Genomic DNA, 15245 nt, shown 5'->3' on the forward strand with positions numbered 1-15245 from the left:
CTCATTCAATTTGCTGAACAAGAACGTTAACATTAATCACTTTGGCAAATTTCTTAGAATATTTCGTGTCGCTGAGTAGTTAAGTGATTTTGTGCTTGTTTACAGTGCAGAATAACATTCTGTGAGGCAATATCATCAGTCACTGAGCAACTGTGGGATACTTTAGGAGCCCTGGGTGGTTCTTAGCAATAATTCTGTAGTGGTCCTTTGCCTCCTAGAGACTTTTTCAAAAGTATCCAGCAGAATTTGTTATTTTTAAACTGCAGTTATTCTGCCACATCCTGTCTTGAACTCACATCCTCACTGCAGCTCAGAGCACATGGACATGGGGAATTCCTCTTTGGCCTTATTTATGCATTTGGGCCTACAAATGAGCAGGTTCATCTTTGATCAGGTGTTGAAGTTTCCATAGGTGAGGTTGTTTCCTGCCCCAGCTTTGATTCCAGTTCTGGATGACTCAGATTCCAAACCACACAATATCTCTGCTGCAGTGGTGCCTTGGGAAGGCTGACCCGGAATAGGGACTGAACACAGCTAGAGAATAAAATAGATATTTATTGAAAGGCCTTTAGGGTACACCTTGGGCAGCACAAGAGCCTGACCAGGGCTACACTCAAGGTGGACTCAAAATGGTCACAAAAATGGACCCCTGGCCACGAGGTCTCACACTTCTATACGTTTTGGCCCATTTGCACATTGGGGTTTAATTGTCCAATTACAGCTTCAGGTTATGAGGTCTCATCCTTCTTGTTTTCTTTCTTCAGCCACCCTTGTTTGTGCTTTTGGGCCTGAAACTTGTACTCAGTGTCCTTGGTCTTCAGCAGGAAAAGGATTTGTTTTGTCTACCTGCTCTGTGAAGAGAGCTGACTAACACTTGACATGAGGCTCAGAACTACATCCCTAGGCAACACAGAATCTGAAAAACTTTAAAGTTAAAACTTAAGGCATCAGCAGAAGAGGCACATCTCACCCTGGGTTATTCCAGCATGTGTGATACCCAATAACAAAGAGAGGAGCTGCTTTTCTGAACTTGTAACCCCGCTGGATGTTTTTCCTCTATTTTCTTTCTTTTCCTCTCTGCTTTTCCTTTCCTCACTGCAAAACTCTAACCCTAACCCTTACCCATCTGAGGTGAATGAGGCAAGGTGGCAGCTACTGCAGTTTCTGCCCTGTCAAGGGTGGAAAACATGCCCAAAGGTGAAAATAGAAGATGCAAAAAGAAACAGTAATATCAGAAAAAAAATCAGGCAGCAAAATCAAGGTAGTGAGATTTCTCCCTGGATTTCCAAGGTTCTCCTTTAGCTGCAGGTTCCTGGATTCATAGATTTATCAGTTTTAAAAAATGAATTAAAAGGAGCCAGGTGCACAAGAGAAAAGTCATTTTGAAATGAAATAAGGAATAATTGCAAAGTTCCCCAGCTGCATAGAGCAACCCACAATGTGCCATTCATTATCTGTGTATCAGGTAATTAAATTTCAGGATCCCACATAGTAAATTTGATGTCGTACATTGGTGTTAACAGATGAGGGAGGCACAAGGAGCATTTCTGGAAAACCAGAGAGCTCAGTGAGATGTTTTGTGGGCATAAGGCAAAATGACTTGGGTGACTTGGTTAATGTGTTACTTGGTGTTGTTAAGAAATACTGAGTCCCAGGTGCTAAACTCTCATTTTTCGTGTTTTTCCCTCTTCCCAGCACCATTCCCTAAGAGGTTCTGTCTTCTGCCAAGGATGCCCTGAACCAAGGGCTTACCTACCCCCAAGAGAAATGCTTTCAACTTCCCTTGGAAAAGGAGCAGAGCAGAGTCTGGGACAGCCTCAGGGCAACATCTCAGCATCAGCACGTGTGAGTGCCACTGACCCACACCAAGGGGCAGAGGAACCCCAGGGCTGCTACCTGCTGTAATTGAAGAGGGGGCAAATAAAGCCAGGTGATGAGATTGTTCCTCACTGTCAGAAGCCAATGACGTCAAAACAGACCCAGAAAAGTTTAATTAGTCCAGTTTTTATTCAAATTAAATTATGGGGAACTACAGTGTGATTTTCTTTCATGATATAAATATATCAGTGAAGAATGTTTCTTGAGTCGTTCGTCACACTGGACAAGACAGCTATCAAGAGAATTACTTTGCAAAGTCCTTTGTCCTCCACACTCATGCAAAAAAAAAAAAACCCTTTAATTTAAAAAATGAGCTAAACAGTCAAATAACTTGTTACAGTATACTGTCAGCTACTGAACCAACAAAGTCTGGTTTACAAAACCAAAAAATTTCACACCCAGGTAAATTATTTCACAATCATTCATTACCCTTGAGGTTCTTTACACATAAAATATACAAATTAAAATTATCAATATTCATTTATTTATTGTCACTGTAGAGGAAAATAATTTATAAACTCATGAACAAAGATAAGGGCAGATGAAAAAAAGTGAATGAGCCCATATTCAGACCATAATGTCGAGCACACTCCCAGACACTGCAGCTTTGAGCAACAAATTTTGCTCACATGAAAGTGATTTTTGGGCATGATGTGGGGCAAAGGGGAAACTGCTTTGATAATATATGAATAATGAATCCCAAAGGTTAAGACTGAGCTGCATTCATCTGTTGAACCATCAGAGTAGTTTGATGAACAGCATTTATCTGTTGAGCCATCACGTTGGCCTGATGAACAGGCATCACACCTCACTGGATATTAGGGCTTTCGGTCTCCAAACAATGTAAACCAGAGAACAGTATTAAGCTTTCATAGTGCTGACATGCAAACGCTGCCAAGTGTATCTATGGTAATTACTTGTTGTACACATCCATAAAAAGACACTGTTTGGAAAAACTGAATGAACTGAAAATTGATTTTAATCACCCCCAATTTATCTATTAGGCACCAGTGGAAAAGATGGACTTTATTCAAACTTGTTTAAACAACAGATTGCTTGAGGCAAATCTACCCTGCTTTGCAAGCCCAGCAGGGTGTGCACCACAGATGATGCTGTTGGGGTTGGGGCTCATCCTGGGGTGCTTTTCTACAAGAGCAAAGCCCTCTCTAGGAAACCCAAGGCCAGAGTCCCAACAGGGGGTCAAGCACAGGGTGACCCCAAAAAGAGATTACAACAGAAGGAGTTGAGGAAAGTGTTCATATTCACAAAGGACCAATGTGAGGAAGAGGTCCAAGTTCGGTCTCTAAAGCTTTTACTAAAGCTCCTGCAATAATTTGTCTGATTTTGGCAACCTGGGGGGTTCTGCCCAGGCTGCTGTGAGCAGAGTATCTCTGTCTTCAAGCAGCTCATGCAGGAGCCAAGAAACAGAACCACCAAGTGACAGCTTGTCCCCCAAACTACCCAGGAACCAAACTCATGGCACAAGAAAATTAAATCAAGGTATTGAAATTGTTGTAAAATAACCAATAATCTAAGAGCCTACTGGTGTCTGAGGTAATGGGTTTGAATTTATCTCATAATGTGGAGCCCAATGCTATCATTTCAACATTAAAACCAACACAACAGCTATCCCAGATCTTTCTTACAACATGGCATTTCTTGTGCAGAGAACATACAGAGCCACACCTACACCACAGCCAGCAAAAACCACACTAGAGTGCACAGATTAGGTCCAGAAATGTCATTGAAGACCATAAAAAGCAATCCAAAAATTATTTTAAACTGTCTTATAAAAATATTTACAGTAAAATTTGTTAGTGCTAATGCTACGTTTTCAGTCCTAGAAAAAGGCAATCTGTAAAGGATCTGGCTCAGGTGCTCAAAATGAACAATACAAACACAAAACCACACGCCAAAGACAAATTCCAAAAGCATTTTGGGAGTGGGGGGTACAGCTGGTTTATCACACGTTATGGTTGTTTGTATTGCATAGCTGGAAAACGAGGTCACTTGACTTGCATAACACTGCAACGTTTGGGAAGGAAGGGAGGAAATGTGTCATTTGCCATCGAGAACTGGCTGCAGCTGGAACAGCATCACTCGTCCCTGGCAAGGGCTGTGAGTCCTAGCCCTGTCCAGCAAGCCACAGCTCTGGGCCAGCACTGGGCAGAGGTGCCATTTTAGAAGAGCAGGGAACCACCAAAACCTGTTTTCCTTATGAGCAAGGAAGGTTTATGAACAGATGGATAGCAGCAGATAAAATTTATCCCACCTCCAGGTATACCCACTTTTCACCTCTGACAAACACAGCAAATTGCAACCTTGCACCTCTCTAGCAGTACCGACCAATTTTCACCTCCAGCCCACATAAACTCAGTCTCTGGATAGTATTTGCCTTTACTCCAGTGAAGCCAGAGGTGTGAGAATGTTGGCTGGGACCTGCTCCCAACTGTTGAGCTGCAGTTGGGCAGTACAGTAGTTTATAAAGGAGTTTATTTAGCTTTATGTCTATACCAGACCTAACAAGGGCCACGTGTGCCAAAATGCCCTTGTCCAGTCACCTTCACCTAACACGAGAGGCCTCCTCAGACTGAAATGCTTTGTCTGGCCCATTTTATCCTTTATTCCCAAGCTGCATGGAAGGGAACCACCTTTTGGGCCAGTGAATTTGAGTCTCTCCCAGCTGAGGCCCCATCACCTTCCTTATGCCACCATAAAGGTGCATCTCAGGACTCTGAGATCTGAAGGCAGCTGCAGTCAGGGAAACACTCCTACTGGGAAACATTCCTACCAGGGTACATTCCTACTGGGATACAATCCCACTGGGATACATTCCTACCAGCCTCAATGGCTTTTACAGTAAGCAGCACCTCACAGGAGAGCAGCATGTCACACTACTATTTTGGCACGTCTCGCTGCAGATTGTAAAACTCAAATAAAAAGGTTTAAAGGGTATTATGGAAAATATTAATTTTTATTTTTTTTTTAAATTACTATTGTCAAGATCTCTGAGCTCACATATAGTGGAAGGGTAGGCATAGAGAGTAGTAATGCCTTTTCTTTAGACAGCTTGCCCTTGTTTGTAAAAGCAAGAACATCCAAAGAGGAGTGGGAGCTACCTCACATTCCCCATGAAGGGAATGCCAGCCCCTCTGCAGGGTAGTGACAACACAGGCAGGGGCTGTTTCTCCCACAGTGAACAGGCACCCATCTTACAAGGACTGTGTCAACTCAAACACCAAAGACTACGTATTTATAGAAGTAACCCACTCCTCTACAAAAGCAGCACAAGATGATGCAGCTTAGATCCCTCTGAAATAAATGTTTAAGTATTTTTCTTCTCTACTGTCTAAGGTCACACAGAGCAGATCTATGGGGACAGAAACCAGCAAAACGACATTGGACAGCTGCCCATAACAAAAAGCCTCAGCTGATCTTCAAGGGGAAAACAAAACAAATAAAACCCCAGACAACAAGAAAAAGAGTAGAGACAATATTTTTCTTCACTAGTTCCCTTTAGCTGGGGAGCTTCTGGGAGCTCACCTCTGAATGCAGAAGCATGTCAGAGCTCATAGGGAGACACAAAAAGTTATTTCAAAGACAAACGTCTTCCTAAACAGAAAACTTTAAGAATTTGGTATAGAAGCAAGACAGGTCCCTTACATCTGGACCTAGATTTGTCTGTTTTGAATAATCTTATGAGGATTCATACTAATAGAGGAATGCTTTCAGTAAGGGCAAGACTAAAATAGCAATTACAGTGACAGTGATTACTTAATCTCCATGGTCTGGAAGCATTAAAACACTGCAGGTATTTTAGATGGCTCATTAATCCCTGCCTGGGTGACAGAGGGCTCTCGCTGTATGGAATGTCTCTACATTAATGGCACCATAAGGTTTTTTTTTTTAACATCTAAATGCTCTATTATGAAATGGCATTGAGATGCTGGACAGAGCTAGAACTGAAGCTTTCAGCACAGCTGAAACGTGTGGGTTGGGAACATTTTCTATTCAAGCAACATTTGTTTCCCAGGAGCAATAAACCCCGTGGGAGCAGCGTGTGTTGTGTGGGGCTGTGGAGTTTTGTGTGGCTCAGCCCCAGGGAAAGGCACTGCCCAGCAGGTCCCGTCACGCACAGCACACAGCATTCATGGCAAGTAGAAAAACCACATGGTGTTTATTTCCACGAGCATTTCAGGGATACACACAGCAGTCCAGTGGCATGTACAAACGTATGACTGAGACAGCGTCACACTCGAGCCAGACCACCCTGATCCAGTCCATTTCTGCTGTTTTTCTCTGTTGGAACTCAGAAGTTTCCACTGCCAATATTGAAGTCCACCCTCCAGGCACAGTGAGTAAGTAGTTCAATCAATGATGTGCATGGAGCATCAGTAGGGAAGAAATCCAGAAACGTTCCATTTTTACTCACATGCCCAAACATAGCAGTTTTGTTTCACACAAGAAATCCTGTGCCTGCAGTCCAAGCACAGCGTTTATCTCAGGACACATGCCATCGAGAAGAACAGTTGATTGCACCACAGATAACAAGCAACACCTCATGTCTAGCATGGAACATGTCCCCAGAGGGATTTTCACTTGGCTATGCAATCCACTGCAGAGTGGATGATGCTTGCAACGTATCACTTGTCATGCTAAGACATTAACAGCAATGAGATGGGTCAAGTCAGAAGTCAGTCATCTTCCCAACACCACCTAGCTGGATCCACTCCACTTCTGCTCCTCACATTGGCTTGATCGTGTGTCACAAGGGTTTGTGAATCACAGCCACACCTGTTGTAAGAACAGACAGACACAGTTAGGGTAGGAGCAGCTCCTGGGTTGCCAGGTGGCTACAATCATCCTGCAAAGCCAAAGGCCAGCAACAAGGGAGGTGTCTCCCACTTCTGTGAAGTTTCTTCTACTGAAATCAACATGAAAAATACAAAAAGAAATAAAAGTAAAGCTTCAGGGGGCACAGCCCTAAAGTCTATGGATGAGCCCACTGCTGCTCACTCCCCCACTGCCTGTTTACCTGCATAACTCCTCCCTGTGCTCATGCTGGTTGGCAACAACGTCCACTTGTCCGTGCTGGGGTTGTAGTACTCCACGGAGGCCAAATTGCAGGAACCATCATCGCCTCCCACCACGTAGAGGAGACCATTCACCGCACACACACCTCAAAGCAGAGCACAGATGGTGAGACATGGGCTATCTCATCCCCCACAGCACGCTGCTGCCACATTCCGATTCACTCCCAAGCAGATCCCTCAACTCCCGTTTTTATCTTTTACAACACCAAACACATACGCCACGAGCACATGGATAAACCACACACAGACAAGTGAGCCAACCACCACAGAAAGGCTTGTCGTGCTTACCTGCATTTCTTCTACACATATTCATGTCTGCTACTTGCTTCCAGGTGTTTGTCCCTGGGTCATAGACCTCCACACTCTTCCTCACCAGGGGCCCGTCGTGGCCGCCGGTGGCGTAGAGCAGCCCGCTGAGCACGCCGACACCTGCCGAGCACAGCCAGGTCAGCCCCAGCTCAGGGACAGGGCTGCAGGGCCCTGCTGCTCCTGCTGGGCACGGCCTTGGCCGCCCCAAGGCACTCTCAAACACATGGGCCACGTGTGCATCAAGGTCACCGGGCACGTGGTCAACTCTGCACCCACCCACCCCGTGGCACGACAGCAACCTGCACAGTAATGCCTGGCAGATGTCCCCTCTTGGGAAGCTGTCAGGCTATCCGAGATCAGCAGTCTGGTCCCAGAACGTTCCCCGCTCTTTATTCCATCTCTTTGCACTGACTTGCTCTCTGCCTCCCACCCCACCTTGTTCCCATCTGCCTGATATTTTCTGCCATGGGACCCTCTGCTTTTAGCCTGATTCTCCCTTTCATAACTTTCACTTTTGTTTATCCTACTGCCCCTGTGCCACATGACTTCATCCCTTGGATGATCTTCCTCACCTCTACAAGTTACAACTCACAGCTCTTGAAGCTGCCACTTGGTTCCTCTCCTCCCACTCCCACCCCAAAACCTGGCAGCACTCGGCACAGACAAGGCGCCTCCAATGCCACCTTCTCAGCTATTTTTGAAGGCCCCTGGCCAAATCTCTGGGAATGACAGGGATCTTAAAGCTACTTCTGCCTAATATTAAATAAATTAGTTAATTAAAATGTTCACCAATCCGTGAGAGTTAAAACTTCCAGCAACATATCTTCATTAATAGGTTCAAAGGCCTCTATTAAAATTAACAAGGTGGGATGTTAGTAAAACAGAAAGAGATCTGAATCACATCATTTCAACCATGGGCATTAACTGGTGTGCAGGGAGGAGAGGGGCTCTGCCCGCCTGATATCAGCAGGTTTTCGACTTGGTCCCTGCGCAAGGATCTTTCCTGGCCAGGAAAGGAGAGGACAGGAACAGCTGCTGAGCCAGAGAACAGGCACCACCCAGGCTCAGCAGCTCCATCAGGAGCATCCCTATCTGGGGACAGGTACATAGGTCTACCACTGTCACCTCTCCCTTCTCCAAATTATCATAGCTTGCTACTGCTGGGTTTGGTTTTGGCCAGCCTCCTCTCACTGTACCAAGAGGTGCTGAAATCCTAATATGACATTGGCATTCATGGTTCACCTCTGGCAAACATATAATTAATCTCTAACTGCCATAAATATCCACCTTACTGGGCCACATCCTTGGTGTGGTTGAAGCACTCCAACATGCACAACTTGGGAAGAGCAGAACACATCCAAATGTGTGTCCTGGCTCCTGAGCTGTAGCAGTTTCTCCCAGTTCACTGGGAAACGGAAAGTCACTTAACTGAGCCCAGCAGCCTGGGTGTGCAGCACCTTGGCATTTGACTATACTCAGCTGTTAACAGAAATTTTATACTTGTAAGAAATAACTTAATGAGTAAACTAATTTAGCAAGTGAGAGAGTAAAAGAGATGGAAACACTCCACATGAAACTGCACACAGGGACAGAACATCCCTGCCAGCAGGGGAAGGGAACCCCCCACCTGGTCCAGCAAACCCTGGGAGTGTTCAAAAAAATGTGCAGATGTGGCATTTGGGGACGTGGTTTAGCAGTGAACATGGCAGTGCTGGGTTAACAGTGGGACCTGATGATCTTAAAGGTCTTTTCCAATCTAAAAAAATTTATGATTCTACAAAACCTGGGCAGCACCTGCACATCCCCACAGCCCCAGGGACTTGGGGTGGCTTCAGGGACTTGGGGACATCTGCCCTCACCCCCACTAGATGTCAGCACAGGGACAGCAGTGCAGAGCACGGTGTCATTTCTGGAGTAGTACAGCAGATCGTGCTGCAGCACCACTCGTGGCCAGTGGCACTGGGCAGTCCCTTCCAGTCCCTGCTGGAGGGGCACCTGGGGGACAACCAGAGCCTGAGGAGCTCAGCTTTCAGGTGGGAAACAAAAAACTGCAAAGAAATTTGGCAGGGAGTAGGAGTATTCCTAACAAAGGACTTGCTATGTGGAGAAACACTTGTAAGGCAGCACTCAGAGCAGAGTGTTTCCAACAAAGACAACTCACTAAAATCCATTTCACTACAGGGACAAAATTCTTGCTGTCTCTACACACTGCCAACAATAGGAGATACTAATTTTGCTCCCCTGGAAGGCTGCACTGGACAAGGTTTAAGCATCAAGCAGACACTACAAACCTCTTCAACAGAACTCAAGACAACAGTGCGTCCATATTTATCTCACCTGGAGCTACAGAAAAGATACTGGAGTGAGGAAAGAGAGTGAGGATGTAGAGAGCAGCCTCAAACTGCCCAGCTCAAAAGGGAACTTCTACCACAGCTTAACCTGCAGGGTCATTGCAGCCCCAAAGAGCAGCCCCCAGGCTTGGCTGTGGGTAACTGCACAATTTAACATCAGGGAGGACACACGGCACACATCGAGCTTTAGGACCAACAGTGACAAATTCCCATTCACCTGAAGATGATTTTAAATACAGTGAACAAGAGCTCTTATCCCTTTCAGAGAGGAACAATCACAGAGAAGACAAATTGCTACCTGGCCCATGATCATGTAGGAAATTCGAAACCATCAGGACTAGAATCTGATTCTTTCACAAGTCCTTTCCTCTAATCCTCCAGATCACCAACTCTTGCCAACAAAAAACAAACTAGAAACTAGCTAAGCAGGGACAATCTGGGATAAATTCTGTTATCCTACATATCACCCAATGTGCAGATGTGGTTTGTGTTGCAAAGCACCCACTGGGCACTTGCAGGAAGATCCAAAATGAAAATCCATCTGAAACTGTAAAATGATAGGGGAGAGGGAGGTGCAGCTTGGCTTTCCCGTGCCCAGCTGTGTCTGCAGCTGGCAATTTGGAAAGAGAGCTCTCTGCTTACAAGTGAGATGCATCTGTTATAGCAGGGCTACTTAGAGACACCGAACATTATTTCATTAATCCAGAAATCAATCTCAATTTGGCAGATTTTGTCGAAGTCAGGAGAGCTGTTGAGAGCTCCCACGCCATTACATTTTTACATTACATTTTTACCCCTCACGGGAAGAGGGGTGGGGGGTAAAAGAGGGTGTAAGAGGTTGCACTTGCAAGGCCAGCAATGCCAAATCCCACTTTTCCATCCTGTCTGTGAGCAGAGAGGGTGGCATCCCGAGCGGTACCTGCCCCGCTGCGCCGCGTGCTCATGTCAGCCACGTAGGTCCACTCGTTGGTGGCGGGGTTGTACTGCTCCACCGTGCTCAGGCACTGCCTCGATGCTCCATCGTAGCCCCCCACGGCGTAGAGCTTCCCTGCAACACACACAGCCACGGCTCACCTTACAGCCACAGCCCAGCCCGCGGGGACACATCTTGCCTGCGGGCGGCTCCAGGAGACACTAAACCCACCCCGATGTCTGGGGAAAAGCCTGGCAAAGGGATCTGGAGTGGGCTCGCAGACAGGAGTGGCTGTAGAGCTGTTAAATTGTCAGCAACACGAGGATACAACACAACAGCTTGCCCAGAGGGTTTTCCAAATCACTTGTTGGCCCAGGAGAAGAGGGCTTATCAGAGCATGTTCTGTTGATGGAGGGTTCTCCCCCCGTTCAGGTGTGCTGTCAAAGGCTGTCACTGCACGTTAATTACAGCATCACGTGAGCAATAAACACAAAACAGCCTCTTCTAATAACATAATGCCTGCAAAGAAACCCAGACCTGGCTCTGTAGAACTTAGGCCAAATCTAAACCCAGAGATGCTGCAAGCACAGCCGAGGCCAGCTGGTCACTGGTGCCCAGGGGTGACAGCACAGGACACACCTGTATATACACCTGTCTTGTGAGGGTCTCATGGGGTACCCAGCCCTCCCTACCTCAACTCACTGAAAGCTGATTAACACACACTGAGACCAGAACAGCACAATCAGATATCATGGGACTGCATCAAACATGGAACAAGGCTGATGCTCTACTGTCCTCTGTTCCCAGGCCCGAGTGATCCTCTCCCCTTGTCTCCCTGTATCATCTATCAGCTTGTTCTGGATTTAGGCAGTTAATTCTCTGAGCAGAGAAGGACTCTTCTTACTAAAGCAGACAGCGCATGGCATTCTGGTTTGAGTCCAGGTCTCCTAGATGCTACAATAAACAACAATTTTAAAAGCTTGACAAATATGTAGAAAAATTCTAACCTGAATTTTTGTACAAAACCTAGAAATAATATCAATTCTCAATCCATGACTGCAGAATGAGCCGTGAATGAGCTGTGCAATTCTTTGCATGCACAAGACTCCCACCAGCAGTTATCTTCAGCCTTAGGCTTTTGCATCCTCCTGTTTTTGGATGTTTGCAAGGCTCCAAGAACAGACTGGCTTTTTTCTTTCTCCCTTAGGCCCACTCATGGCCTCCTTCTGCATCTTCCTGTCTTTAGGAACATTTCAAACTCTTATTTGTGCTGTTGGTCCTGCCTGGTATTTGTCAATTAATCAGGCAAGAGTGCAAGCAAGACAAGATAATTTCCCCAGATGGCATAGATTATTAGGTATTTACAGTATATTTCAGATCATCAATTTCTGTCACATTCAGATGAACCCTGTGGATTGACTGCAGGCTGCAGCTTGTTCCCTACACCAGTATGATCAGCTCTTGTGCCCATCACACACCCTCATTATTTTTATCATGGACTCCAACATATGCAACACTTATTTGTGCTTTCAAACAAAGCAAAAGAAAAGGATTTCGTAAGTCTCCAGTAAAAAATCTGTCCATAGAAATGCATCTCTCAGGTCCATATTTAATACTTTTACTGCATTCAAGCCACTTGAAGAAATTCCAATGATTGATAGCAGCCCAGCACTTCCCAAGCATGGGCCAATTTTGAAGGAGGTGCTTCTAAATATGCAAATTTAAGTTAATGACCACTATTTATTCTGACTTTATCTTCCTTCTTCTTCTCACATAAACACATTTCATGTACATTAACATATTCCATGTACTTCCCACTCAAACAGGTCAAACCAAAGCACTGTAAAGCATGGTTTATATGCTTTATAATAAGGCTTGTGCCAAAGCTGGTCTGCACTGCACTAATTGGAAAGTGCTATGCCACATTAAAGTTCAAATAAAGCCTTTCACCTGCTTCAGAATAGATTTTGTAAAGAAAGAAATGGTTCCTCCTTGAACTTTTCATTCTCCCGAGTCCAAACCAAGCTGCTCAGTTCCACCTCCCCCCGATTTGGTGCTGACACCAAGGTGCCAGAGCTGCCACCATCCTCCCAGGCCTCCCACCTGGCTCTGAGCTGCCGCAGCACCGGCCTTTGCTGTCGTCAGCCCCTGCTCATAGAGGAACCACAGCAGAGCTGTGCCTGATGTCAATAAACACAGGTTTTAGTATTCCTGCCAAACCACCGGCTTGGGGCTGTGGGACAAACTCTGCTCCTGCTCCTCTGGCTGAGCAGATTTTCCGTGATGGGTATTCTGTCCACGCAGCGTCTGTCGGCAGCAGCAGCATCCACTGCACAGCAGCACTGCCTTTCACCAGCCAGAAGCAGCCCAGGAAGAATTTGGATTCAAAGAAACCTGCACACACCTAATTGCATTCACAGGATGCAGGGGCTGGTCTGATACAGGTGTGAGGCTCTTGGAAAGCTACACATGATTTTTCACCAAGATAAAGGGGAGAATGGAAAAAGTTGCAGCAATTACATCATATAAAATGAATCTTTCCCAACTGGTCTGGGGAACAGTTCTTGCCATTCCCTCCTACTGCACTTAACCATTCAGGCCTCTGTTTGACACATTAACATTTGCTTGATGGAAATGGCTGCTGATTTTCTTACCCTCCACAACTCCAACTCCAACACTGCTTCTTCTTGTGTTCATGGGAGCCACAAAAAACCACTCATTGGTTTTATAGCTATAGGCCTCAACTGATGCCAGACCTAGTTAAAAAGGGGATACACAGGTTTTCTAATTAAAAAAAAAGAGAAGAAAAAAAGATTGGTGTTGCACTTTCATCTGCCTTCCACCTCCTCCCAAGCCCGTAATTCCCACCACGCTCCTGCAATCCCACTTCCTAATCCCTTGCCTTTCAGCCTGGGACCAGCATGTCAATGCCACTTCTTCAGTGGCTGGGAAAACAGTTACCCCATCACCCCTGCCCTGGGACTGCTGCCTCTCCAGTGTGCTGAGGACACCAAGGTGAGCAGAGTCCAGATTCCAAGGCTCAAAATCCCCACATCCTTTCAAGCATTACAAAATGTCCATGCAAAGGTTTAAAAATTCCCCCAGACCCTGCTGCAATAGTTAGTACAGGGCTTAACCAAGTGGCAGAGCTTTTCAGCAGAGGCAGAAGTGTGAATTCAAACACGCAGCTATGCCAAGATAAATCCCAGGCACACACACCCTGTAAGATTCCTCGCTCGTATTTTATTCATGTTGCTATGAAAAATTTAACTGAAACAAGGAAAAATCCCTTTTCAGCCCAGAAAAAGCATAATCATACAGAGAACAAGGCTGAAAGAACTGTATCACTAAAGAAAATAATAAGGGTGAGATTCTCTGCAGTTACTGACAGGTCAGAGCACGCACATGGGTAGTTACACACCAAACCCCATTCCTGGCTCTTTCTCTACAGAACCACAGAGGAAGGGCACAGGAACTGTGGACCCAGTATTTTCTGAGCCTGAGAATTGCTAGCTCTTCCCAAATGAAACTTTTCAACAGTTTTCTTTTTTCCCAAAACAACCTTGGGTAAACAATATTCCTTTCCCATAACAACAGGTGTTGTTTGCTATTTCTGTTACTTAGCCAACGGGAGAGGTGTCAGTCCTACAGACCAATAACGTGCCTTTTAGCGCAGCACGTTATAAAAGAGCTGAATGAGTTGTAAATAAAGCCTTCTGATTTCTACTGCCTTCCACCTCCTCCCAAGCCTGTAATTCCCACCACGCTCCTGCAATCCCACTTCCTAATCCCTTGCCTTTCAGCCTGGGACCAGTATGTCAATGCCACTTCTTCAATGGCTAGGAAAACTGTTACCCCATCGCCCCTGCAGTCAAGCATCTTGATTTCGTGTCCTATTGCGACAAGAAACCTCCCTGAAACTCCACAATCCCTGCGAGGCCTCTGAAATCACATTTTTCCAGGTCAGGCACAGGTTTTTTGCCCTGCCACCTACCCGTGCTGCCATCGAAGCCACCCACGGCGTAGAGGAGGTCGTTGAGCACGGCGGCGCCCAGCGTGCTGCGCCGCTCCTGCATGCTGGCAATGGACGTCCACTGGTCCTTGGCGCCGTCGTACACGTCCACCGTGCGCACCCGCAGCGACCCGTTAAAGCCCCCCACGGCATAGACATTGCCAGCCATGAACACCACGCCTGGGGAAAAGAGGAGAGGGGTTTTTACAGCAAACACCTTGGGAAGAGAGTAGGATCCGTCTTAGGTCCTGCTTGCCTGCCGCAGTGTGAAAGGCAGAGCACAAGGCAAGGCTTTGGCGTTTTCTGCGGGTTGGCAGTGTTGAAGGCGAGCATGAGGAAACATACGTGTCGTATGGGAGGTGAAATGCACATGAAAACGTGGCAGCATAAGGCACAGATGGAGTTAACACCTGAATGAGTAATTCTGTGAGCCAGAGGGAACACCAAATGGTGAGCCACATTCGCAACCCTGTCAGATGTTTCTGGAGGAACGCTCCCAGCTTAAAGATCTGCTCTCCGTCACTCACTCCTCCTCACCAAGAGGGACTGACTCAGCTCCTTTGATTTTCACTAGGAAACCAGCAAGAAAAACTGGACCCCTGTGGGCTGCCAAGACAACAACAGGGGAGGAGGAGGGGAAACACTGATGGAGGAACAGCCAGGAGACAGAGAGGATGAAGGGGAGACAG

At 46.2% G+C, this 15245-nt stretch overlaps 1 protein-coding gene across 3 annotated transcripts in view; it reads right to left on the bottom strand.

Moving 5' to 3' along the window:
- Positions 1-1988: 1988 nt before the first annotated feature.
- The window catches only part of KLHL3 (kelch like family member 3), a 48924-nt gene continuing 35667 nt past the window's right edge, over positions 1989-15245 (bottom strand). For all 3 annotated transcript variants that reach the window (XM_066196833.1, XM_066196835.1, XM_066196834.1), the window contains exons 10-15: positions 14539-14736; positions 13199-13300; positions 10551-10679; positions 7260-7400; positions 6914-7057; positions 1989-6672 (exon numbers count right to left, since the gene is read on the bottom strand). In XM_066196833.1, coding sequence (XP_066052930.1) covers positions 6644-6672; positions 6914-7057; positions 7260-7400; positions 10551-10679; positions 13199-13300; positions 14539-14736 — 743 coding nt within the window. In that variant the 3' untranslated portion in view covers positions 1989-6643. The remainder of the gene's footprint in view (positions 6673-6913; positions 7058-7259; positions 7401-10550; positions 10680-13198; positions 13301-14538; positions 14737-15245) is intronic.

The sequence above is a fragment of the Chamaea fasciata genome, unplaced genomic scaffold (genome assembly GCF_029207755.1).
Source record: "Chamaea fasciata isolate MVZ Bird 193981 ecotype frontalis unplaced genomic scaffold, bChaFas1.0.hap1 SCAF_15, whole genome shotgun sequence".
In the NCBI taxonomy this organism is placed as follows: Eukaryota; Metazoa; Chordata; class Aves; order Passeriformes; family Sylviidae; genus Chamaea; species Chamaea fasciata.